A 26199-nucleotide genomic window follows, 5' to 3' on the forward strand; every position below is an offset into this window, starting at 1 on the left:
CGCTAGCGGCCATCTTGCCTCCCCCATGGAGATCCTTGCCTCCCCCATGGAGGTTAGTCCTTTCAAACCAATTCCTAAGTATTTATACTCAGTAACTGTTTCCAATTTAGTGGTTCCCAGATACCAGATCAATTTATTAGATTTTTTACCAAAGCACCCAACTTTCTTTTTATCCATATTTACAGTTTGATGGGTATGCTTGTCAGGGACCTTTCAAGCCAATTCCTAAGTATTTATACTCAGTAACTGTTTCCAATTTAGTGGTTCCCAGATTCCAAATTAATTTTGTTGCTTTTTTACCAAAACACCCAACTTTCGTTTTATCCGTATTTACAGATAACTGTTAGTGGCTACAGTAATTCCTGAGTATATTCAACTTCCTCTGTAAACCCATCTTCGTCTGGTCTAAAATTACATTTAGAAACTGCCTTGAGGTTTGGCTGGATCATGCTCAAAACAAAGGCTTTCGCTCAGTGTTTACCCTTCCAAATGTCACTCCTGTGTCTTGTCTTTGACTGGAATTTAAGTTACCAAGGGAAAGTTTGATATTAAAATTTCTCTTCTTGGTATACAGTTTGAAAGCAAAGAATGCAGTTAGCGGCTCCTTGAAGCAAGCAATTTGGCAAACTCTTTCTAATTAAAAGCTAAAGTGGTATAAATACTTGAGAGCCTGGATTGAAATCTTGAAGGTAAAGCATTAATGGGAAAGCTCCCTGCCACCCAAAATGATAGGATATAGTTTTGACCAAAGAGGCAAGATTAATTTTGAGAGACCTGAATATTGAATTTATTAACAATCTGGCCTTCATATGTGAAACTCCACTTCAATACAATCAGGGAAGGATCTCTAAATTCTTGGACTATCTGTTAAAACTGTATATGAAAATGTAATTGCTAAGTGTAAGGAGTTGGATAATCCTCCTCAAAGAGTACCATTTTCACAGCATAAATGGTACAACAGTTTGAGTATGTAGGCCCTGTGGGGTTGCATCAGAATCTTTGATGCATATTTTTTAAAACTGGGTTTCTGTTTGGCAGAGGTATGCATCCTGTCTAAGCAGGAACCACAATCCTAATCATGGTAAGTCAAAACACAACCTAAATTATCCTATTCTCACCCCCTGGTAGCTTGGCTCAGAGCATTTAGGTTTAACTTAAGAGTCAATGTGTAAAGAATTTGTGCAACACTTCAAACAATCACACAGTGAAAACACCACAAAAAGACACCACACATGTTAAAAAAAGATTATGATTTTACAAATAAAACAAGACCAAAATGACAAAAATCCAATGTGTACAAGTCAAGATATGAATTTTTAAAGAATAAATGTCAAAGTAGCACTTAGAAGCAATAAGAACTTAAGTGGGTCATCTGGTCATGCTACACTGGGGCAAAGTCAAAAGCTAATGTGATCGCAATGGAGCATAGGCCCTGTATAGGACCGATATATTAAGGACCTGAGAAAAGGGGAGGTACTGAGTACTAAGATGTAGTAAGTCCCTGAAAGCGTGTATGTGTGAATGATGATAGGGGATCAGTTTCACTTGCCACCACCCGGCCACTTTCTAACGATTAACTTGTGATTTTTTTCTTGCATTATTTTTCTTTTAAAATAACCTAAGAGTGTGACTACAGGGAGACCCGCACAGCTACGATATCCTATGAAAAAAGAGGCCCAACACCAACGGGTGAGTGGCAGCAAACAATGAGGGTGCGTGGGTATTCTGTATGATTTTGAGACCCGATCAATTCAGAGATGCCCTTTACATGTGGCACACAATGACTTACAAGGCATTTTTGATCTCTCTGCCTGATAATGGATAGATTATTTTCATAATGAACAGGCGTACACTGGGGTAACTATCAATTTTAAGCAGTTTGGATACTTTAATGACACACCAAAGGTTTTCACCAAATTGAGCGAATAGTTTATTATTTTCTTATTGTATATCGCCACAAGACAAATAGGGATGAGGTGCAATCTCAGGCACATTCTGATTATTAGTTGGTAACAATGGATAACAAAAAATCCAATGTTATCACATTATGTGCATGCACTGGGTGATGCATGCCATTCTATAGAATCTTGCACTGGTATTCTTTGTGATGCACTGACAAGTCAAAATTTGAAAGAAGGTTGTGTGAAAAAGTCACTAACATTACAGGTTTGAAGTACGAAAAAGAACAAAAAAAAGGGCAAGTACACACTTGACTCTCTGATGCAGTACGGTACTTGCATCTAGTCTGTATAAATTTGAAAGTGCTTTGAGCTTACAGACCAGGGATGTGAGATTAATCACCTTGATGAAAGCCCCGGAACTATTGGGGCCATAGAATAGTGCTGAAACATGTTGGTTTGGGGTAATCAGACCATTGTATCCTTAAGACCCGACAAATATATTTCTAATTTTTAACATCCCTAACTACTCCATCAATAAAGGGATACCTTGGAGTTGGCTGGAAGATTTGTAATCTTTATGCCCCCTGGTCTTCTTCTTTTAAGTGCTCCCAGGAATATGGTTATTTCTCGATGAACCCAGTGATGAAGCAAGACACTATTGGAGTGTGTGAGGGTTATTCAAAGAAAAGGAACCCTTTCCTGCCCCGCCTTTAGTAAGGCGAAGAAATTAGTGCCCCACATGTTAGACATATACAAGGTGGGGTACTTTTTTGTTTATACATGCACAAGACCATCTTGGGCTTGCTGAACCAAAGTACTTTGATCTGCGATGCGTTGTCATTGACGAGGATGGGCGGTGCAGCCAAGGTGATGCGTTTGTGTTGAGCCATGCAGTGGGCGAGATGCATTGATTTTCTTGAGCAACTGAAGCAATGCATTGGTTGCGAGTGTGTGGCGTTGGGTCCGGATACATTGCACAGCTGCTGCTCACGCAGTAGGTGATGTGTCAATTCCAAGGGCGATGCACTTGGTCTGCTCCACATAACTACGAGAATCCATTGGTTCCAACCCATGCAAAGGTGAAGTTGCGCTGGTTCTGATAATGATGCATGGATTCTGGATGTAGAGCACCTTAGGCACGGCAGACTCACAGCTTGCACATTCCAAATACAGATGAAGTTGGGTCAAGTCTTTGATACTCCTGAGACTTGGGAACAGGAGGCAAGCCAGCAAAAGCTTGGAGTAACTCTGAGCTCAAGTGATGCAGGTCCAATCCTTCTCACCCAGGCAGGAGAACAGCAGGCTTCCGGGCAGCTCAGCAAGGCAAGAGCACAACAAAGCAGAGTTCAGCAAAGCAGCAGTCCAGAGGAGTAGCTGTTCTTTAAGAAGCACAGCAGCTCTACATTCTGACAGAGTGGTTACAGGTTCAGAAGTGTACTGATTTTATATTGTCAGAGGTCTAATATGTATACCCAGTGATACTTTTGAAGTGGTGAGACTACAAAGAAAGCTTTGAAGTGCAATGAGGTTCTCTCTTACTGCCCAGGCTCCAGACACATTACAGTAGGGAAATGAATCCTTTGTATGAGGACATTCTGCTCATGATGGCCCATCAGCATGCAGAACAGCACTCACATACACTTACACTTCCTTTGTTTGGGACTGTCTGGAGAGAATGCCGGAAGCAACCCAAGACGTTTGTTCCAGAGACAGGCACCAAATGGCTAAAGTAGGTAAATGTCAACTTTCTAAAAGTATAATTTGCTAAAATGGAATTTAAAATCCAACTTCATCCTAAGTTGTTGTTTTAAATGTTTAGTTTAGTGACACAAAACTTGAAAAGTCTATCTCTTCACAATTGGGAATTACACTTAGAGATATCATAAGGCAATCCAAATGTAATCCTATGGGAGAGATCAACCTTGCATTAGTGAAAAACGAAATTGGGGTAAAACTTAAAAGTACATGTCCTGTATTTTAAATACATGCCACCTGGACCTGTGGGTAGACAGGACATACCTTAGGGGTGACTTATTTGAATGAAAGGGAAACGTAGGTAGGACAAGTGGTTTGTATGGGGCCGGGTCCAAACTGGGGTGGTGTGGTGAGCAAAAGAATGATGGATTAAGCCCAGATCCTTGTGACTGGGGGTGAATGTTTGCATTGTCCAGCATTCGGTCCATCAATTGTTTCTTTTGCATATGTCGCCCTGAGTGGGAAGGGTATACCCAGATGTGGAATCCGTGCTCACTACACCACTGGATTCAAGATAGCTGGGCTGATGAAGGGTAATGCCCTTAAACCAGTCCCAGGATGCTTGTTTCCGGTTAAGGGAAGACCTAGCTTGGCAGTTCAGGCTGGACTGTTCCCACAAGGAACAGGGTCAAGACTGATTTGCATATGTCTGGGTCCAAACTGGGGTGGTGTGGTGAGCAAAATAATGATGAATGAAACCCAGAGCCTGTTGACTGGGAGTGAATGTTTGAATTGTCCAGCATTCTGTCCATCAATTGTTTATTTTGCATATGTTGCCCTAAGTGGGAAGGGTATGCCCAGACGTTGGTCCCATGCTCACAACACCACTGGATTCAAGCTAGCCATGCTGATGTAGGGTGATGCCCTGAAACCGGTCCCAGGGTGCTTGTTTCCGGTCCTGGGAGGATCTGCCTTGGCTGTTCGCCTGGACTGTTCCCACAAGTAACAGGGTCAAGTCTGATTTGCATGTGGCTGGTTTTAAAATGGGGTGGTGTGGTAAACAAAGTAATGATGGATTAAACCCAGATGGATCCTTGTGACTGGGAGTGAATGTTTGCATTGTCTAGCTTTCCGTCCATCAATTGTTTTTTTTTGCATATGTCACCCTAAGTGGGAAGGGTATGCTCAGACGTGGGTCCCATGCTCACTATACCACTGTATTTAAGCTAGCCTGGCTGATGAAGGGTGATGCCCTGAAACCGGTCCCATGATGCTTGATTCCGGTCCCGGGAGGACCTGGCTTGGCAGTTCGGGCTGGATTGTGTTCACAAGGAACAGCGTCAAGACTGATTTGCATATGGCTCGTTCCAAACTGGGGTGGTATGGTGAGCAAAAGAATGATGGATTAAACACAGATCGTTGTGACTGGGGGTGAATGTTTGCATTGTCCAGCATTCCGTCCATCAAATGTTTTTTTTTGCATAAGTGATTTATTTTGCCAGGTTGAAATGACAGTTTAAATGCACTCACAGGCTCTGTAATGGCAGGTTTGACACATGGTTAGAGGGATCCGTAAGTGGGTGGCACAAGAAGTGCTTCAAGCCCACTATTAGCATTACAGGCCCTGGGTACATGTAGTGCACTATACTAGGATGACCTATAAAAAGATTATATATGTCAATTGGGTATGAGCCAAGGTTACCATGTTCAGAGGAGAGAGCACATGCACTTTAGCAATGGTTAGCAGTGGAAAGTACTCAGAGTTTTAATGTCAGCAAAAACAAGGTTAGAAAAAAAGGGTAGAATGAAGACAACAGGTTTGGGGTGAACATGCAGAATTGGGCCATTTCCATCACATAGCATCTGTGTTTGTGATCTGCTATTGGTTTACAGATGCTATTGGCTGTGCCCAGGTTTTTGCAGCTCCACGAAAGAACATGCAGGGAAGCAATACAAGCATGTCAATCCCCGCAATTGCACTAGTTCGCAGCCTGATTCATGAGATTTATATAATATGAAGTAAAGTTGCTGGAGGCTGTTTCAGCTTTATGCATTTAATTTCTCTGCAACAAGACTCCATCTAGACCAATCAATTACATTTAGCAACACTGGGAAATTAATTGGGAGTAATTCAAATTAATGACCAGAGTAGATCATCACAGATGAAATCCCCTATTGATCTACAAGTCCTGAGTAAAACCAATGAAAACGGTACATCTCATTACTCTGACCAGTAAAAGTTCTAGCTTCTCTTGATGCAATCGGTTGAAGTACTAGGAAAGTGTAGGGCACTGCACGCAACTTTGCCATATTCAGTAACAATGAATACAAGGTCAGCCCACTGAGGACTTTCACTTTGTTGACTCTCAGCAGCTAGAAATGTTTTTCCATCAGCTTGTGTGTCCAAGTATGTGGGGTAGTTAGGTTTGCACAGAGCTGCATACTAAATAAATAACTCCAGAGCACTACTACTTAATAAGTTTCCTTGCACGGAACTGTCAAAACCAACTAGCACTGTCACTTTGTCTAGTAAAACTATTCTTATACTGCTTATGGTAGCTCATATATCTCTACACAATCCTGATTAACAAGAACATCATTGAAATATATGTTATTGTATGTTTTAACTTGGATAGCTGCTGACTTTATGGTGTATCACAATCAATGTTTAGAAGTTGTAGAGGAGATTTTAAAGTGGAACTACTTAAAGATTTGTGTCAAGACATTCAAACTTCCATACACCAACTAAAGGCTGATCTTACCAGACAGATGGCGGATATTCAACGCGACATGGACTCAGTGACAGCAGAGTAATTGACCTTGAAACACGCTCTCAAGAAGCAGATAGGCGCTCCTCCGAGTTGCATGACACGGTCCTCACCCTGCCGTCACCTACCCAGCCAGACCTTGGGCAGATTTTCCCCTTGCCTCTACGTCTTATCTTCCTCCTACCCCTTTACCCTATTCCCTTACCCTTCCTTGCTCCATTCACCTTGTCCCCTATGTTCTTTAATATGCTTTTGTTGATACTTATGTAACTTTTAACTGATGTTAATTGCAACATCATTGTTCCTCATGTAAAGCACTCTGATTCCTTCGGATCTAGCCAGCGCTATATAATAACTCATTAATTAAATATGTACCTATTTAGTACTCTTTCTCTCTTTGTCTACTTCCCTAGCTTCTATCCCCTCTCCCCTGAATCTCTCCCCTTGCCTGCTACTCTGCCTAGCCCCCTGTCCTTTTTGCCCTTTGACTATGCACTCCTTCTCCCCTTGTTGGGGAAAGGTCCAATATTTATACTCTGGAGTCTCAGCGAACCCGCTAAGGGAGTCCACTGCACCAAGGGAGCCACTCACAGCTGAGGTATGGTATGGCAGCCCTTGCCAAAGCACTCCCTCTCCCCTTTTTGGGGAATGGATCCAGTATGTAGTCCTTGGAGTCTCAGAGACCCCTCTAAGAGAGTCCACTGCATAAAGGGAGCCTCCAGCAACAGAGATAGGGAAGTGATACCACTTCCCCTGGGATCACAGCTTACTGGACTTTGGACGTTGCTTTGACTCGTCTACCGGTTTGTGTCCACATCGCCCTTCCCCTCCTCTTTCCATGCAGTTTCTCTCACCCTCCCCTCCTCTTTCCCGCCTTCATTATTTGTCTACTTCCCCTGCTCCTATCCCCCTCCCCTAAATCTCTCCCCTTGCCTGCTTTTCACCTTACATATTTCTGCTTATTGTTTATCTCGACCTTACAAGTAACTATGTTGCCATGCTCTAATAATTGTGTAACCTTTGTAACAATGTAACCTGTAACTACGATCTGATACTCATGTAAAGCGCTCATATACCTCCGGATCTAGCCAGCGCTATATAAACCCATTAAAAAAAATGCTATACAGTGCATTACTTTCTTTGATATTTTAATGAAGAAAGTACATGAAGACGGATGTCTATTAATACGTCTGCCAATGGACTGTATGATTTTATGCTGGTATTAAGCTGGACTGGTTAGTCTACTCTAAATTACATCCATGATAGTAATCCCTTGCAATGATCCTCACTTGTTCTAATATTTTCTGTGGCTAGGCTTGTCACTACCAATGAGAAAATGTTACCATTCTACTTCTATAGTACACAATGTACATTAGCTACCAATAATGTCCTAAATCAGATCTAAAAATTGATGTATCATGTGCAAAGCTATGCTCCAAAACCATTCCACAAACTTAGTGAATCATTCACCATTTTGGGTGGCCAAAGAAGACTCATAAGCCAAAAATGCCTACAGCTTGAAGAAACAAGTTCAAAATCTCTTTTGACCAGAACACTCTTATGCTGGTACTGTGGACACTTCTCAAAATTCTGACTCTTGACATCAGAGCCATTTCAAACCACTCTGCTCACCACGTGTAAATACTTACAAAAATAGCTGTTCAATCCCTTCGTGAATTAATGTCTGACTTTTCACTGTCCAAAGACTATATCTTTTCAGACTTACTTTAATGTTTCTCATGTTAATTGTGATAGCTCTAAATGAGTTTTATGTAAAGCACACAAAACCTGTATGTGGTGTAGGTGTGCTATTTTAAACTGTTAAACAGATAAAAAAATGAATATATGAATGTAATAGGTTCTTAATTATTTTTAGTTCACTTTAGGTTATAGTTAATTTTCATTAGTGACACATTGCAGTTATCAGAAAAAAGATTTACACAGATGTCTAAAAACTCTTCAAAGTTGTTTTCCTACCTGTGTGTTTCCTGCAGGCCATTGAACAGCGCTGACATTGAGGATCAGAGTCTTCCCTGGAGGAGCACTGGAATCATAGGTTCCCACCTTCACTTGCCTGATGGTGCCGTCAGGACCCTGTTGCCAGTTGACAATATCATACCAGCCTGGAGAGTTGCCATTTTCATCAAAAAGTGTTTCTGTGTCTTCCTTTTGCAAGCGTACCTTTTTAAGGTAGTGGAGGAGCTGTGGAAAGAAGGAAATCACTTTAGTACTTCACAGATGCTCCTGTGCATCTTTACACAGTGTGTCATGCATCTCTCAGCCCTGCCATGTTGATTGTGATTTAAATGGTAATTCAATGTATCAAGAGTAAACAAGCATTGCTAAATATTTCAACCATGCCTGGGCCTTCCTTATACATAAAGCCTGAACAATCTTCAATATATATATTCCGAAGATCAATAGAGCTGAAAGTCATTGATACTCTGTTCAAGCCATTTGGCAACGTGCTCCTCATTTCTGTTATCCTGCCATTTCTGTTTCACATGCAGCAGACCTGTGTTACAAGTAGCCTATGGAGTGTTCTATATGCTGGTGGTCTGCTATTCAATAATGGAGAGCCAGACTCTTTTGGACGATTGGAGACCACCTAAAGTGGAAATGTTTTAATGTTGGTGGCTACTACCTCCATGACCAGGACATGATACTACTAATGGCTGGTGTCAGCTTATTATATTTATGGGGTACAGGCCTTCTAACATCCATTGCAGTGGGGAGGCTACATAGTGATTCTCCCTGATAAATCTGCAAAATTGTGTGTGTGGTGAGCATGAGTGTGAATTCTTGAGCTGGGGTATTAGTCTTGGAGCTTACAAAGGTTGTATTGAACTCTTAAGGCTGTAGGTTGCTACATAGGTGTTTTGATTGTAAGAGCTTTCCGTTTTCCTTTCTCTGTGTATGTGCCCCCATGTTGCTCCTTTCTTTTCCCCTCCCTCTATCTTGTTTGTAAAGTTCAGTTCAACTGTCTGTTTTGAGTAGCTATCCTGGAAAAAGGTGACCCTGGAGTGTGCTGGCTATAATGTGCAAAACCTCTTGGAAACTTCTTCATAAATAGAACAAGTAATTTATTGTCAAATCCAGGATTTGTCTCTTACGCTGCGCATCACCAACACATGCTTTTCACTCTCAAACAGCCTCACTCTCTGCTCAACATTCTAAACCCATGGAGAAACCAAGAAAATGTTGAAGGTGGGAAGGAAAAAATATCAAGCAAAGTGTAAGAGGATAAAAATGGATATACAAGGAAAGCATAAAACAATTGAAGGGGATTTAGAGCTGTGGTATTTGTCTTAGAGTCTAAAAAATGGTGTATTGATCCTTTAAGGCTGTAGGTTACTACATATGTTTATTGACAGTCAGGGATTATAGTCTCCCCTTTGTGTGTTTGTGTCCCTTTCATCAACAAGTCCATCAGTGGTTTAGGGTGCCAGCTGTATCTGAAGAGGGGCTCACTCATGATGGCTGGCAGAAGCACAGGAAAGCAATGGGAGCCTTGGCTCTGACAGAAAGACTGAGGCTCCCAAAGTCGATGGTAAGAAAGTTCAGAGTGGGAATAGTCCAGGAAGGTGTTGTTGTTGCTGGGTGTTAGACCTGACATCATTGGCATGAGTCTCCCTTCCAATTTTGACGGATTGCCTCCTCTGTTCTGATATGTTTTTGCTGGATTTATGCTTTGGGCACTGTGCCACTGCTAATCAGTGCCAAAGTGCGAGTGCTCCCTATATTAAATTGATATACTAATTGGATTCCATGATTGGGTATTTGATTTATCTATAAGCCCCTAGTACACTGCACCATGTGTGCCCAGGGCTTGTAAATCAAATGCTGCTGGTGGGCTTGCAGCACTGGTTGTGCCACCCACAGAAGCAGCTTGTAAAGTATGTCTCAGGCCTGTCATTGTCGACTTGGCCAAATGCCCCACTTGCCAGTCCCTAAACCTTCCCTTTGCTTCATATTAGACACCCCTATGGTAGGCCCCAGGGCAGGGTGCATTGTAAGTATAAGGTAGGACATGCTCTGATGTGTGTAGCATGTTCTAATAGTGAATTACAGCCATTTTCGTTTTTCCCTATTGAAGGCTACTTGTTCTCATAGGCCAGTATGGGCAGTTAAGAGTATTACATTCTTATAATCCTAACTGACTGAAATCGAATTTAGTATGCCTGAACTCAGAATAATAAAGTACATCTTTTAGTAAAGTTTATTTTTAATATTCTGTGTCTGCAAATACCACTTTTAGAAAGCAGGTATTTGCTTGCCTAACCATTTGAGCCTGCCTCTGCTGAGTTGTGTATTCCTTGTCAGGGTTTGTGTGTGACAGGGCTGGGGAATTCCAGGAGACAGGCTGGGGCAGCCCGGTGGTGAATAGAGAGATCTGCATCTAGATGGGAGGAGGGTGTTGCACCTGGGACCTGAATAGGGCTGGGCCTTCCCTCTACAATGCTGGTTCCCCCCCCTGTGGATGTCTGATGTCTCTGCCCTGCACTGTGAAATGAGAGGAGGAATCATGTCAACAGAGTGCTCCAGAGCTTTATCTTCCCTCCCTTGTGCTGGCTCCACCTCCTGTGGGGCAGCTGATGACTCTGCCCTGCACAGTGAAAGGAAGAAGAGAGTCATGTAAACAAAGTGCTCAGGAACTGGTTTGGACTAGGCAGAGGCCTCTCTGGCTTCAGAGAATAAAGGATTTTGGGTTATAAATATTGGGACCCTGATCCCAAGAAATTAGATCACTTCTGGAACAAGAAACCTTTCTGCCAAGGAGAAGAACCAAGGAAGCTGCAGGAGTTTGGACTGCCCCTCTGCCAGTGTGCTGCTTGCTGGGTTGGCCTGTAGTGGTCGCTTCATTGCCAAGGGAAAGGAGAAGGAACTTTGTAAGGACTTTCATCTACAGAATATTCTCCAAGGGCTTAAACTGTGCTTGCCTCCTGCTGAAGTCTCAGGGAAAAAAGACTTCACCTCCAGCTCCCTCCTGAATTTCTTTGCTGGGAATTCTGACTCCAGTCACTTGCGTGCCGCTGGGAGCTGGAATCGCGACGAATCGAGAAGAAGCGTGTCGCCGCCACAGCTGAAATCATCGCAATGCCGGAGAAGCGAGCGTTCGTCGCATCTCCCTGGAAGCGCGTGCTTATCGAAGCTTTCTGCTGTCGCATCATCGGAGATGCGCAACGCCATCGTGAGAGACGCCATTGCATCACCGGAGAAGCGTGTCGCAGGGCCTGTTGTGGCTCCAAAGTACAGAGTCGTCGCAAGGCTGCCAGGGCGTCATCGCATCGTCGCAATCAGGGCGCCATCTTCTCGTATCGCAACTGAATCGTCGCATCGTATCAAGGCGCCTTCTTGCGCACCACAACGGGCCTGCAGGCCGAGAATCTACGCATCACCTCCGCACCGGTAAGGCTCACGATGAGTCCCCTACTCTGCGCAAGCATTGAGGAAGGACGCAACCGTTCACCTCGGTCACGAAACCGACGCATCTCCCCTTTTGCGAGCCTTTTGTTCACTTTGCGTTATGCATCCAGGTATTTTGTTGAGAACTTTGTTGCATTTACCAACAACTTGAACTAAGAGACTTTAATCATCTTTTAAGTAATCTTAAGTGTAGTATTGTGGATTTTTGTCGTTTGTGGTCTTGTGTTAAGTCTATATAAAGAATACTTATTTTTATAAATCCTGTGTTGTGTCTATCTGTAGTGTTATCACTGCATTACTGTGTATATTCACAAATGCTTAACACACTGCCTCTGAGATAAGCCTGTCTGCTCGTGCCAAGCTACCAAGGGGGTGAGCAGGGAATAATAAGGAGTGTAATCCCCTTATCCAGACTTAGAAGTAAGGGTCCCTATTTGGACAAAGGTGATAACCACTGCCAACTAGAGACCCCCAGATCTAACATTGGTGGTCAGCGGTGAGGATTTGGACTTTGCATTTGTGTTTCATATGCAGTGATTGGTGTACACTACTATTGAGTGCAGACCAAAGGTGACCACATACTTTTTTAGAATCCTTTTTCCTTGGACTGTTGGTTTTTTCCTGAAAACTCCCAATTCTTACTACCATGAGTAAACCAGCATCTATTGCATATATGGATCTTGATTTTGAGGAAGAGAGGTTGGAAACGTACACTGTGAAACAGCTCGAGTATCTCTGCAGGAAATTAAAAGTTGCTACACCAGGCATTTCTAAAAAGGAAGACTACCAAATGGTGCTGAGGGCCTCGGTAGAAGGCAGAAATTTCCCTGATCATGTGGTGGAGCCTGTTGGGGATGCAAATGGGCAAATTGATGGGTCAGAATTTCCAGCCAGGGGAGGGGTGCCATCCCCCCCTGGCAGCAGCTTCTCTTCCAAACACCTGTCCCCCAGCGAGTTGGAAGACAGGGAGAGAAATAGGGCACACAAGCTGGAGATTGCTAAGCTTAAGATCGAGAGTCAGAGGGAAACAGAGAATAACAGGCTGTCTTTGGAAAGTGAGAGAATGAGAATGGAACATCAGAGAATGTTGAGGGAGTTAGAAATCCCTCTGGTGGCAGCGCACTATCTGTGCCTTCAAAAGGCAGAGTACATATTCCCAAGGATGTCATCAAAGATTTTCACAAAGGTGAAGATATTGGTCATTGGTTTGCAGCCTATAAGATAGCATTGTTGGCCCACCGGGTCCCTGAGAAGGATTGGGGAGCGGGGTTGTGGGGCAGCTTTCTGACTGAGGGGAGGGATACCTTGTTAGAACTACCCAGTGAGCATAGGATGTCTTACCACCACATGAAGGAAGCGCTGATGACAAGGTATAGGTTAACTCTAGAGCTCTATAGACAGAGGTTCAGGAATTGCAAGAAACTGGAGGGAACTACTTGGGTAGAATATGTGTCATTCTTTTGCAGAGCTATGGATGGTTGGGTGAGGGGTAGCAATGTTGATAATTTTCAAGCGCTCTATGATTTGATTGCTAGGGAAAACTTGTCTGCTAATTGATTTCCAGAGCTACGCCAGCACCTTATTGATTGCAAGTTGACTAACCCTAGAAAGCTTGCTGAAGAGGCGGACCGCTGGGTCAGTACCAGGGTCCACAAGGGTCTTGTGGGAGACTCCCCCAAATGTGGGCAGGGTACCTAGCAGAAGAGTGGGGGGACAAGGGTAAACAGAGGGAGACCCAAAAAGGTCCCCAAAGTAATTTCCAAGGGAACCAAGTTAAGGGTTCCCAGCCTCCCCCTGAAAAGAAGTCAGGACCCCCAACAGGTAAACCTGTTCATAGGGGGCCTGTTACCTGCTTTCATTGTAAGCAGGTGGGACACTGTTGGTATGATCCCCAGTGTCCTCAGAAAGGACAGTATGTGCCACCCCGTGCACCACCCAATCAGATGGCTAGTGTAGCCCTGGGTGGGGAAGAGATGGGTGCCCAAGGTGGGTGGGGTCCCGCAGAAATGTCCCTTGTCTCATTAGGTCAGTCAGCCAGTCAGTCAGTCAGCCAAAATTTGCTTTATTTCGATATAAGGCATATCTTTAAAAGCATTACACAGACATAATAAAAAGATAAAAGAGCCAATCCCTAAAAATACAATCATACAAAATAGGGTACGAATGGCAACAATAAATTACATAAAATAGTCAGACATAGAGACTAAAAATTAAACAATATGCATAAGCCTTTGTGATCTGATTAACCATGTCCAGCTTAAAAACTTCACCATACCAGAGACAAATAAGAGCTGTGTTTCAGATTTCAGTATTCGCAAAGCTTCACTATAATTTCTGGTACCCAGCTCTTTGCACAAAGGTTTAAGCCACCTATGACGAGGAGCTTTATAGGCAGGTCATTCAAATAAAAAATGGGGGACCGACTCAGTCTTAAAAGCACAGAAAGGACAAAACTTGGTGGTTTGTGCCTGGATCTTCCAGCGAGCGGTCAGTTCACCCAAAGGAAGCACTCCTATTCTGAATTTAAAATATAAAGCTCTATCACTAGATTTTGAAATAGCATTGAGATAAGGTTCACATAGGGTTACCTCCTTTACTATTAAAAATTCTCTGGTAGTTCTACACAGATTGGGGTCAGTATTTCTTTTATTCATTACCCACTTCCAATAAGCTTTTTTTAAGACTGCCTTAGGGGGTGCGAACATAGATTGCCAAGCCTCTCCATATCCTATTTCTCTAAGCAGATGCTTAACATACCTTAACCATCCTATTTTACACCAACCGGACATCGATAAAACCTCTTTTAACCCTTCCGCGTAGCTGACAAGTTCAGGGACTCTCCATAGGCGAGCCCATAGATGAAGGGGTCGTAGTCTGGCCTGGTCTTTAATTGGGCGGCAACCCATGTCTAGGAGTAAGGGTAAAGTGGGGATATTATACGGAAGACCCATAAGGTCCATCAGGAACTTGTTCTCTGAGAAGGATAGCTGGTCCACATTCTGTGCTCCCCAAAGCTCTGCTCTGTGAAGCGCTGCACTAACACCTCTCGCCTTGTAAATGTCTAGTACCGGGGCGATAGGTCTGAGAGTAGATAGCCGCTGTTCTTTAAGTAGGCCCCCACCACCCTTTTATGGCTCAATAACATCTTTTGGAGATGGCAGTTCCATTTCATGGTATCAGACAGGCGAATCCCTAGATAATGAAACACCTTGACCCTTTCCAGGGGCACCATATTTAGTAAAGGTGGCCGACCATGCTTTTTCCGGGGGTTCAAGACCAAATATTTGGTCTTATCGGTGTTAATTTTTAATCCCCGAGACTCACAGAAGGATTGGAATCTATCAAGAAGGCTCTGTAGCCCAACTGGGGTTTTGGAAATCAAAAGGGTATCGTCTGCAAATAATAGGGTGGGTATTCTCCTGCCAGCCAGGGAAGGGGCATCTGAAGGATATTTTAAAAGATGCTCCACCACTCCGTTGACATACAGTGAGAACAGAGTGGGGGCAAGGACGCACCCCTGGCGGACACCTCTATTTACTGTTATTTGAGCGGTCTTTTGGCCCTGTTTACCTCACCGCACCTGCGCGAAGTTCTCAGCGTGGAGCTTTATTAATAGTGACAATAAATACAGGGGCATTCCCAAATCAGACAGTACCCTCCATAAGCAACCACGGGGCACTAGGTCAAATGCAGTCCGCAGATCGATAAAAGTAAGATACAGACTGCCTTTGCCTAGTACAACCACCTTCCAGTAGAGCAACAGCAGTCGAAAGGACTGCTCAATGGTCCCGGTGCCTGACCTGAATCCCGCTTGAAAGTCAGAGAGGTTACCATTGTCCTCTACCCACTGGAGCACCCTCCCAAGGACCACCTTCCCTGCAACTTTCTGCGATGAGTCTATCAAGCTTATGGGTCGATAATTTGCTGGGTTGTCTCGACTCCCTTTTTTGAAGATCGGGACGACCTCAGCGCCCATCTAAGATTCTGGGAGAGCAGCATCATGATAACTTGCATTGAGCAATGAGGTAATAAGATTCCCCAATTCTAACGAGTTAATGCGAATCAAGTCCCCCGGTAACCCATCAGGCCCAGCAGCCTTATTGGGAACAAGAGACTTGATTGCATACTCTACTTCTTTACCAGTAAACAATAGATCCTCACTCAGCCCGGGGGGGGGGTCCAGTGGTAAAATCTCAAGGGATCCTGACCCATCACCCGTTATTGAGGTATATAAGCGAGAAAAGTGGTCCAACCATGACGCCTCGGGGATATTACATGTTATGAGCGAATCAGTAGGCTTATTCTTATTTCTAACTAGGTCCCAAAAGCCCCTAGAATCCCTCCCAGTGCTTGCCGTCTTCAGGTCGCACCAGAACTGATTCTCCCACTCATCCTTTGCCTTACAAATGGCACCCCTATACTTCTTCCTGGCAATACTGATCAGCCCACATCCCTTTGTTTTGATGGCATTAATTAGATCCCTTTTTGCCTTCCAACAAGAGTTAGAATACCAACCTGTATTTCCCTTGGGACGCCCCCTCTTACCAGCCTTTGTATTATGGCTGCGTATAATAAAAAGGTCGCCTATAGATTTAGTGGTGTGACCAAAAGGAGTAGATACCTCATGGGCATTTAAGGTGGTAGATTCCAACTTGGTCAAAACCTTGGTCATAATTGATCGTATTTCCAGAACCTTACCCTCGTTAATAGCAACATTGTTCCATTTCAGGCAACTCCCACAGTTCGAGGGGCAAAGTTCGCCTGTCAACCTCAACACATGGGATGGCTGAAGATTATTGCCCGCCAACCATAAAGGGGTCAGTGACAAGGAAAGTGAATTATGGTCGCTGTCCGTAGATGGTAAAACTACCATATCTAATAAGTGTGCCCAAAGTTTAAAGTTCAACAGGATATAATCAATTCTGGACGAATGGCCTACCCTGTTGAACGTGTGGGCACCACAGGAATCCGAAGCTGTTTTTCCGTTTACCGCCCTCAGGCCATGCTCCAAGGTTAAAGCATTCATTTGTATTGCCCGTTTGGACCATCTCTTAATAGGCGCTATCGATAAGGATGGTATACCTCTCCTGGCATCTTCCTCTGAGGTACCCAAAATGTCATCGGCCGCTAGGGGCTCAAAGGTGCAGTTAAAGTCCCCCGCGAGCATGATGTAGTTATCTGGACTACACGATCTAAGTTCGTCCTCAAGACCCGATAAAGTTGAAGAGGGCAAGCCTCCTTTGGGGCCCCTGACATAAATATTAAGGATCTCCAGGGTCCGCCCGCTGAGAGGCCCTCTCACTGACAGTCTCTGCAAGTCAGGAGACTTGGAATCTCTACACCTAATCTGATAGCCTAATGAAATGCTAACCCAAATAAGCAGGCCGCCAGAGGGACGACCTCTCCCTGCAGAAGGGGCAGAAGCAGACACAAAGTAGGTAGTATAACCAACTTTGTGGCGAGGTTCCAAACACCAGGTTTCTTGGAAAATACATATCCCGAAAGACTCAATGAAGGAATTCCACTCAGGTAAATCTCGGTTTCGGGAAATGCCCGCTATTTTCCAGCTGACAATCTTCAAATCATTATTATCAACTGTCACGTGCTCGACCAAAGGACTCTGCATGAGCGGACTAATCCCAAAGCCAGGGGCCCTTGGCACACCCTCCAATAATACCATGGCGCCAGACATGCACAAAGGGAAGCATCCAGATAACTCCCCATGTGGGGGAGCAGGAAAAGAAGAAGAAGAAGAAACGGGAGCTGGTTATTATTATTATTATATTTCTTATATAGCGCCTGAGTCGACCCCCGAAGGGGTATCACTGCGCTTGCCTTGGGAACCCATCCTGTCTTTTCCCTGTGAGATAGCCCCTACAGGGCATCCCCAAGGTGAAAGCCAGGCATCCCGCCGCAGGGGGCCGTTGTGGAGATTAAGCAAGCTTAATGCCCAGAGTTGCAGAGTGTGAACCCATGATTAGGTCAGGCACCGAAGCGAGAATTATCGAGTCCATGGACATTTGAGCTCAAGACCCTGCCGCGTCGGGAATTGAACCCTGGTCCCGGGTCTGACCTCAGCTTCAGGGTCTGCCTGCTCTAACCAGAGAGCCACACTTCTCCACAGCCACACTTCTCCACGATTGACGATTGCAACCAGGCCCCAGCGTGGCCCCTTGCGAGTACATACCACAACCTCCGGGTACAGCAGCTACAGCAAGTGACTTCTTGGGCGATTGATAACCATCTGGTAAACAGCCCCACCATGGCCAGTAAGAGTTCATGTCTGGGATCTGACAGAACAAATTAGAAGGAGGTAAATCGTGATACGAATATCTAGTTGCCCCTCCCTCCTTATTGGTGGGTCTCAAGGGCCATGCAGTTGCAGGATGCAGGTTAAAGTAGCTAAGGTCACGCGTACTAATTCCTGTGCTACTCACACCAGCATCGTAGCTGCAAAGACATCTAGCCACCCTTGGATCTTTAAAGTTAACAAGGATGCAATCGCCCCTTAGATCTTTAGGCCTAGTACCTATCCAGCTAACCCTTCTTACATAAATAACCCGACCATCAATTGAACTGGGCAAAGGTCTATTGTCCCTAAGCTAAAATATGGTCTTATTTTTAAGTTCGGTATATGACTCATGTTTGCCAGGTTTGAGCATGGGGACCCCAGTGAGAACAATTACAAAGGGCTGACAGTCAGGGGGTAAGTTGACATTGGGAGCGGTAACTGCATCCAATTCTCTTAATGACTGCAATATAGGAGCTACAGTCAAGTTTCCTTTTTTAGTCCAATCAGCACCTTTACCTTTGCTAAGATTCTTATTATTAGCGAGACCGCTAGTCCCAGGACCTTTAGACATCATAACCGTCTTTGAGGGCTCATTACTACTCGTGGGCACTTTAGACTGCACTAAAGCATCTACAGCAACCACCCCTCTATTTGGGGGATCCCCAGAAGAGTCACCACAGTGCGCAGTAGATGTATTTACCTCCACCCCTGATGGAATAATCGGGGTGTTAGCAACAATAGATGGCACCTGAGGAACAGTATTCCCTGCTAGCCCGTCCTCCCTAATTTTAGAGTTGAGTTTAATTAGGGATTTTAGGGAGAAAAAGTTGTCAAGGGTGGCCTTGCCCGGGCTCAACCCAGCGACCGCCCGCGTGCGTCCCGCGATGCGGGACAAGCGCAGGATAATTAAGCGCCTCCGGGCACAGAAGTGCGGCTGGTGGGCGGGGCTGTCTCGCTTGGTGCTTTGGTCCGTGTAGTCCCCCCGCACTGCGGCCGATGAGTTGGTAGGTCGCGGCAGCGGGGGAGGACAGGCGGGCGATGGCGCACTTACAGCGCCGGAAACACCGGGAAGAAAAAACAAGGGTCCTCCTGGTGGCAAGGGATGTCCAGGTGAGCCTCAAGGGTTCAATTAGTCAAGGTTCTCCTCATTAGGAAATTTTGAGACGGTCCCTAAAACTCAGCTGCCTGAGAACACTAAAAAATACAGGCAGTGGGTCACCATCAATGGCCATAGAGTGGAGGCTCTCAGAAACACAGGAGCAAGTGTGACAGCTGTCAAGTGTCACTTGATCTCTGAAGAGCAGGTAGTTCCTAATGCATTCTTCCCAGTTGTCGCTGACAACACAGAGTGCCATTGCAAAGTGACTCAAGTTCCCTTTGAGTGGGGGGTCTCTGGTACTCTTCAAGTAGCTCTGAGGCCATCCATGCCTGTTGATTGTCTGTTAGGCAATGATTTACAAAGCTCCCCTTGGGCTAAGGTGGAGAGGAAGGCGCATTTAGAGATGTTGGGTCTGCCTGAGTGGGCATGTGTGACCAATTGGTCTATGGCAGCTAAGGGTGTTCAAGAGACCCTGGAGCCTGAAAGTATGGCCCAGGGACCTGCCCTAACCCCTTCTGTGCTCCGGTCGGCCGTTGGCCGTCGCAAGCACTACCTCCCTGGGGCTGCGAACGACCAACGGCCCGCGCAGCCACGCCCACTCCGTGGAACGCCCGCACTGCGGCGAAATAATCGCTGCGGCAAACGGGTTAAAGAGGAGAGGTAGGGGGCGCGGGAAACCAGCCCCCATTGTTCCCCTGGTCCAGGAGGAGGCAGACCTTGAGGGGGATGCCCTGGAACCTACAGGGGAGCATGTTTCTGAACTGGGGAACCTACCTGAGCTGACCCATTGGCAGCAAAAAGGGAGTCCCTCCAGGTATTAATTTTGTGAAGGGCAGAAGAAGTGCCCTTCTCTTGTTGGTTTGAGGCAACAGGCCACAAACCAGGCAGCAGGTTATCAGTCTGGATCACATTGGATCTACTGGGAGAATGGTCTCCTGTATAGCGAGCATAAGGTTGCTGAGCCTGGGTCAGCCTGTGTGCTGGTGGTACCCTAGGGCTTCAGAGCCTTCCTACTGGGTTTGGCTCATGATGTTCCTTTAGCTGGTCATCTGGGACAGAACAAGACCTTTGAAAGGCTTGTCTCCCACTTTTATTGGCCCCAGATGCGGAAGAGTTCAGATACTCATTATAGGACCTGTCAAACTTGCCAGGCAAGTGGGAAAAGTGGAAGGAGGCACAAGGCCCCTCTTCAACCTTTCCCTGTAGTCAGTACCCCCTTTGAACGGGTGGGCATTGACATTGTGGGGCCACTGGACCCCAAGACAGCCATGGGCAACAGGTTTATCCTGGTCTTGGTGGACCATGCTACCAGGTACCCGGAAGCCATTCCGCTCAGGACAGTGATGGCCCCTGTGGTGGGACGTGCAATGATTGGGATCTTCTCCCATGTGGGATTTCTCAGAGAGGTTGTGTCTGACCGAGGTACAAACTTCATTTCCAATTATATGAAGTCTCTGTGAAAGGAGTGTGGTGTTACCGACAAGTTCACCACTCCTTACCATCCACAAGGAAATGGGCTGGTTGAAAGATTCAACCGAAACCTTAAAGGCATGATCATGGGTCTTGAAGAACCAATGAGGAGTAAGTGGGATGTCCTCTTGTCATGCCTTCTGTTTGCCTACCGTGAGGTGCCACAAAAGTCTCTAGGGTTCAGCCCCCATGACCTTTTGTATGGTCACCCGGTAAGAGGACCTTTGAGTCTGGTCAAGGAAGGCTGGGAGCAATCTCCCAGGAAACCTCACCAGGATGTGCATAGTTACATGCTGGCCTTCAGGAACCAGACTCGGCGTTTCAGAGATCTCGCTCAGGCGAATCTGGAAGCCAGCCAGGAGGAAATGAAGCAGTGGTACAATTAGAATGCCACTCTGACTGAGCTTCAACCTGGACTGAAAGTTTGGGCCATGGCCCCTGTGGAGCCTTGTGCGCTCCAAGACAGGTGGACCTGTCCGTATGAGGTGGTGGAGCGCAAAAGTGATGTCACTTATCTGGTGAACTTGCGGTCTGCCAGGAACCCCTTGCGGGTCCTGCATTTTAACCGCCTAAAGCCCAACTTAGAAAGGTCCGAAGTGGGCATGCTCCTAGCGACAGATGATGGAATGGAGGAGGAGACCAAGCCTCTTCCTGACCTCCTGCCTGCAACAGAGCAAGATGGGTCAGTGGATGGTGTCAGCCTCTCTGCCATACTGACCCCTAATCAGCAGCAAGATTGTCGCCAACTGTTGGGGCAATTCTCTGATCTATTTTCCTTGGTTCCTGGTGTCACAGAGTGGTGCGTCCATGATGTGGACACTGGTGACAGTCCTCCTGTCAAGCACAAGGCTTACAGAGTGACTGACAAGGTAAGGCTTACATTAAGGAGGAAATCTCCAAGATGTTTGCTTTAGGGGTCATTGAGTCCTCAAACAGTCCTTGGGCCAGCCCAGTGGTCTTGGTCCCAAAGGCTGCCTCGCCGGGTGCCACACCCAAACTCCGGTTCTGTGTGGACTACAGAGGGCTCAATTCAGTTACCATGACTGATGGGGGCTGCCCGGTACCTCAGCACGTTTGATTTGACGTCTGGGTACTGGCAGATCACCTTGAGTGATGGGGCTAAGGAGAGGTCAGCATTCTCCACACCATATGGGCACTACCAATTCCGGGTTATGCCCTTTGGGATGAAGAATGCACCTGCCACCTTTTAGAGGTTGGTCAACCAGGAGTTGGCTGGGCTGGAGGATTTCAGTGCCGCCTACCTGGATGACATTGCAGTGTTCAGCGCCAGTTGGGAGGAACACTTGCAGCACCTCTGGGAAGTGTTGATGGCACTCCACAAGGCAGGCCTCACGTCACGATCAAAGCAAGTAAGTGCCAGATCGGGCAGGTTTCCGTTGTGCACTTGGGTCACCAGGTAGGAAGCGGCCAGGTGGCGCCCCTACAACCCAAGATTGATACCATCCTGGCATGGGAACCCCCAAAGACTCAGACACAGGTGAGAGCCTTTTTAGGACTCACGGGGTACTACAGGAAGTTTGTCAAGGGGTATGGCAACATTGTTGCACCTTTGACTGAGCTGACTTCCAGGAAGCAGCCCAAGAAAGTGAACTGGACTGACACCTCTCCGAAGGCTTTTGACGCCCTGAAGACTGCCATGTGCACAGCACCCGTGCTTCAGGCACCCAACTTCTCAAAAGAATTAATTGTTCAGACAGACGCTTCAGAGCATGGTATAGGGGCTGTTCAATCACAGATTAATGAAGAGGGCTTAGACCAACCTGTAGCCTTCATCAGTAGAAGGTTACTTCCACGGGAACAGCGGTGGAGTGCAATTGAGCGTGAGGCATTTGCTGTGGTCTGGGCACTGAAGAAGTTGAGACCATACTTGTTTGGGACTCACATCCGGGTTCAGACCGACCACAGGCCCCTCAGATTGCTGATGCAGATTAGGGGTGAGGACCCAAAGTTGTTGAGGTGGTCCCTTTTCCTACAGGGTATGGACTTTACGGTGGAACACCGCCCTGGTACACAACACGCCAACGCTGATGGTCTGTCCAGATTTATCCGCCTTAGTAATGAGAACTCGCTAGGGGAAGGGTAGTTCTCCCCACATTTCAGCTGGAGGGGACACGTGTTAGACCTGACATCATTGGCGTGAGTCTCCCTTCCAATTTTGACGGATTGCCTTCCCTGTTTTGATATGTTTTTGCGGTATTTATGCTTTGGGCACTGTGCCACTGCTAATCAGTGCCACAGTGCGAGTGCTCCCTATGTTAAATTGATATACTAATTGGATTCCATGATTGGGTTATTTGATTTATCTGTCAGCCCCTAGTACAGTGCACCATGTGTGCCCACGGCTTGAAAATCAAATACTGCTGCTGGGCTTGCAGCACTGGTTTTGCCACCCACAGAAGCAGCTTCTAAAGTGTGTCTCAGGCCTGCCATTGAAAGGCCTGTGTGCAGTCTAACACCTGCCATGTCGACTTGGCCAAGCGCACCCACTTGCCAGTCCCTAAACCTTCCCTTTGCTTCATATTAGACACCCCTATGGTAGGCCCCAGGGCAGGGTGCATTGTAAGTATTAGGTAGGACTTGCTCTGATGTATTTAGCATGTTCTAATAGTGAATTACAGCCATTTTCGTTTTTCCCTATTGAAGGCTACCTGTTCTCATAGGCCAGAATGGGCAGTTAAGATTATTACATTCTTATAATCCTAACTGACTCAGGGAACATGGTAGAAATTCGAATTTAGTATGCCTGAACTCAGAATAATTAAGACATCTTTTAGTAAAGCTTATTTTAATATTCTGAGTCTGCAAATACCACTTTTAGAAAGCAGGTATTTGCTTGCCTAACCATTTGAGCCTGCCTCTGCTGAGTTGTATATTCCTTGTCTGGGTTTGTGTGTGACAGGGCTGGGGACTTCCAGGAGACAGGCTGGGGCAGCCCGGTGGTGAATAGAGAGATCTGCATCTAGATGGGAGGGAGTTGTTGCACCTGGGACCTGAATAGGGCTGTGCCTTCCCTCTACAATGCTGGCTCCACCCCCTGTGGTTTGCCTGATGTCTCTACCCTACACTGTGAAAGGAGAGGAGGAATCATGTAAACAGAGTGCTCCAGAGCTGTATCTTCCCTCCCCTGTGCTGGCTCCACTTCCTGTGGGGCGGCTGATGTCTTTGCCCTGCACAGTGAAAGGAAGAAGAGAGTCATGTAAACAAAGTGCCCAGGAACTGGTTTGGACTAGGCAGAGGCCTCTCTCCCTTCAGAGAACAAAGCGTTTTGGGGTATAAATATTGGGACCCTGATCCCAAGAAATTAGATCCCTTCTGGAACAAGAAACCTTTCTGCCAAGGAGAAGTACCAAGGAAGCTGCAGGAGTTTGGACTGCCCCTCTGCCAGTGTGCTGTTTGCTGGGTTGGCCTGCAGTGGTTGCTTTATTGCCAAGGGAAAGGAGAAGGAACTTTGCAAGGACTTTCATCTACAGAATATTCTCCAAGGGCTTGAACTGTGCTTGCCTCCTGCTGAAGTCTCAGGGACAAAAGACTTCACCTCCAGCTCCCTCCTGAATTTCCTTGCTGGGAATTCTGACTCAGAATGCCGCTGGGAGCTGGAATTGCGACGCATCGAGAAGAAGCGTGTCGCCGCCGCAGCTGAAATCATCGCAACGCCGGAGAAGCGAGCCTTCGTCACATCTCCCTGGAAGCGTGTGTTCATCGAAGCTGTCTTCTGTCGCATCACCAGAGAAGCGCAACTCCATTGTGAGAGACTCCATCGCATCACCGGAGAAGCGTGTCGCAGGGCCTGTTGCGGCTCAAAAGTACAGAGTCGTCGCAAGGCTGCCAGCGCATCATCGCATCGTCATCGCATCACCGCATCAAGGGCGCCATCTTCTCCCATCGCAACTGGATCGTCGCATCGTATCAAGGTGCCATCTTGTGCACCGCAACGGGCCCGCCGGCCGAGAATCTACGCATCACCTCTGCACCGGTAAGGCTCACGACGAGTCCCCTACTCTGCGCAAGCATTGAGGAAGGACGCACCCGTTCCCCCGAGTCAATGAACCGACGCATCTCCCCTTTTGCAAGCCTTTTGTTCACTTTGCGTTACGCATCCAGGTACTTTGTTTGGAACTTTGTCGCATTTACCAACAACTTGAACTAAGAGACTTTAATCATCTTTTAAGTAATCTGAAGTGTAGTATTGTGGATTTTTGTCATTTGTGGTCTTGTGTTAAGACTACATAAAAAATACTTATTTTTATAAAACCTGGGTTGTGTCCGTCTGTAGTGTTATCACTGTATTACTGTGTATATTCACAAATGCTTAACACACTGCCTCTGAGATAAGCCTGTCTGCTCGTGCCAAGCTACCAAGGGGGTGAGCAGGGGTTATTAAGGAGTGTAATCCCCTTATCCTGACTTAGAAGTAAGGGTCCCTATTTGGACAAATGTGATAACCATTGCCAACTAGAGACCCCCAGATCAAACATTGGGATATTGTCTGGGTTTTTTCCTAATGAAATCCTCTTGTTCTGATTTTCTGGATCCTTTCAGCGGAACATGCAAGTTTAGTCTGAGAGGCAGCTCAACGTAAGCTGGTTCCTTTGTAAAAAATTTACTTTTGCCATATCTAGAGGGGGAAAGAGTACACTTAATAACCAGCCAAAGGTCTAGCCCTTTTGGGCACCTCTTAGAGGGTAGGACTCAATCTCCTTGAAGCCATCAGCAGAAACCAGTGCAAATCCAGTTGGAACTGGTCAGCTGTGATAAGCAGTGATATTGGCTTCTTGAAGGATTTTTTTTCCTAGAGCTCAACAAGAGAACAGCCATCTAGCCCGTGGAATCTATTTAGCTGTCCATGGAGCAAGTGGGGAGCAGGTCCAGCTTTTGGGGTTTCTCTCCACAGGTTCTCCAGTAGGTGCAGTTCGTCTTCTGTCTTCTACTAGTCCAGAGGTGGTCTGTAGGGGGTACTGAGAGTGCCAATTCATGGGGGTACTGAGGGTGCCAATTGTATGTCCAAAATTCCTGGGCACTCCCTAATAAGTGGGGTAAAAGCTCCCAGACCTGCTCTTACCCACTTTTTCACCACTTGCTGTGTTCTTTACTGTAAACTCTCTCACAGTGCCCCTCTCTGCTTAAAGACAATATGTTAGAACCTCTCTTTCCTTGTGTAGATCTCTGGGCATACCCATATGGTGTGTCTAGAGAAATAAGAACATTCCCCTTAGAAACAAGTTCTGAGGCAGATTTCCCCCCCCCCATGGGATTGGTACCATTCTGGCTATTTGGACAATTGCAGGGGCAGGCCTAGGTGTGTTACATCTGCCTGTGACATAGGAATGCACCTTTGAACCTTGTGCAGTTGGTTGTCACTCCCGACTCCTACCTGTCAGAAGGAGGTCACACCTCCTTCCAGCCAAGTCCTTTCTATTCCCTTTCCTGAGAGCCATTTACACCTCTTTGCAGGGGGCCAACAGCCTGCCAGGTGGCAGTTGGGGGATTAACTCTGAAAGGCTACTAAAATCTATAGGCAGGAAAATG

General features: G+C 46.2%; 1 protein-coding gene across 1 annotated transcript in view; it reads right to left on the reverse strand.

Moving 5' to 3' along the window:
• LOC147678558 (vomeronasal type-2 receptor 26-like) overlaps positions 1-26199 on the reverse strand; it is an 86059-nt gene that overhangs the window by 37308 nt on the left and 22552 nt on the right. Inside the window, exon 2 of the mRNA XM_086946598.1 lies at positions 8342-8566. Within this exon, the coding sequence (XP_086802724.1) occupies positions 8342-8566 (225 nt within the window). The remainder of the gene's footprint in view (positions 1-8341; positions 8567-26199) is intronic.

Source organism: Lissotriton vulgaris, chromosome 12 (assembly GCF_964263255.1).
Source record: "Lissotriton vulgaris chromosome 12, aLisVul1.2, whole genome shotgun sequence".
Lineage (NCBI taxonomy): Eukaryota > Metazoa > Chordata > Amphibia > Caudata > Salamandridae > Lissotriton > Lissotriton vulgaris.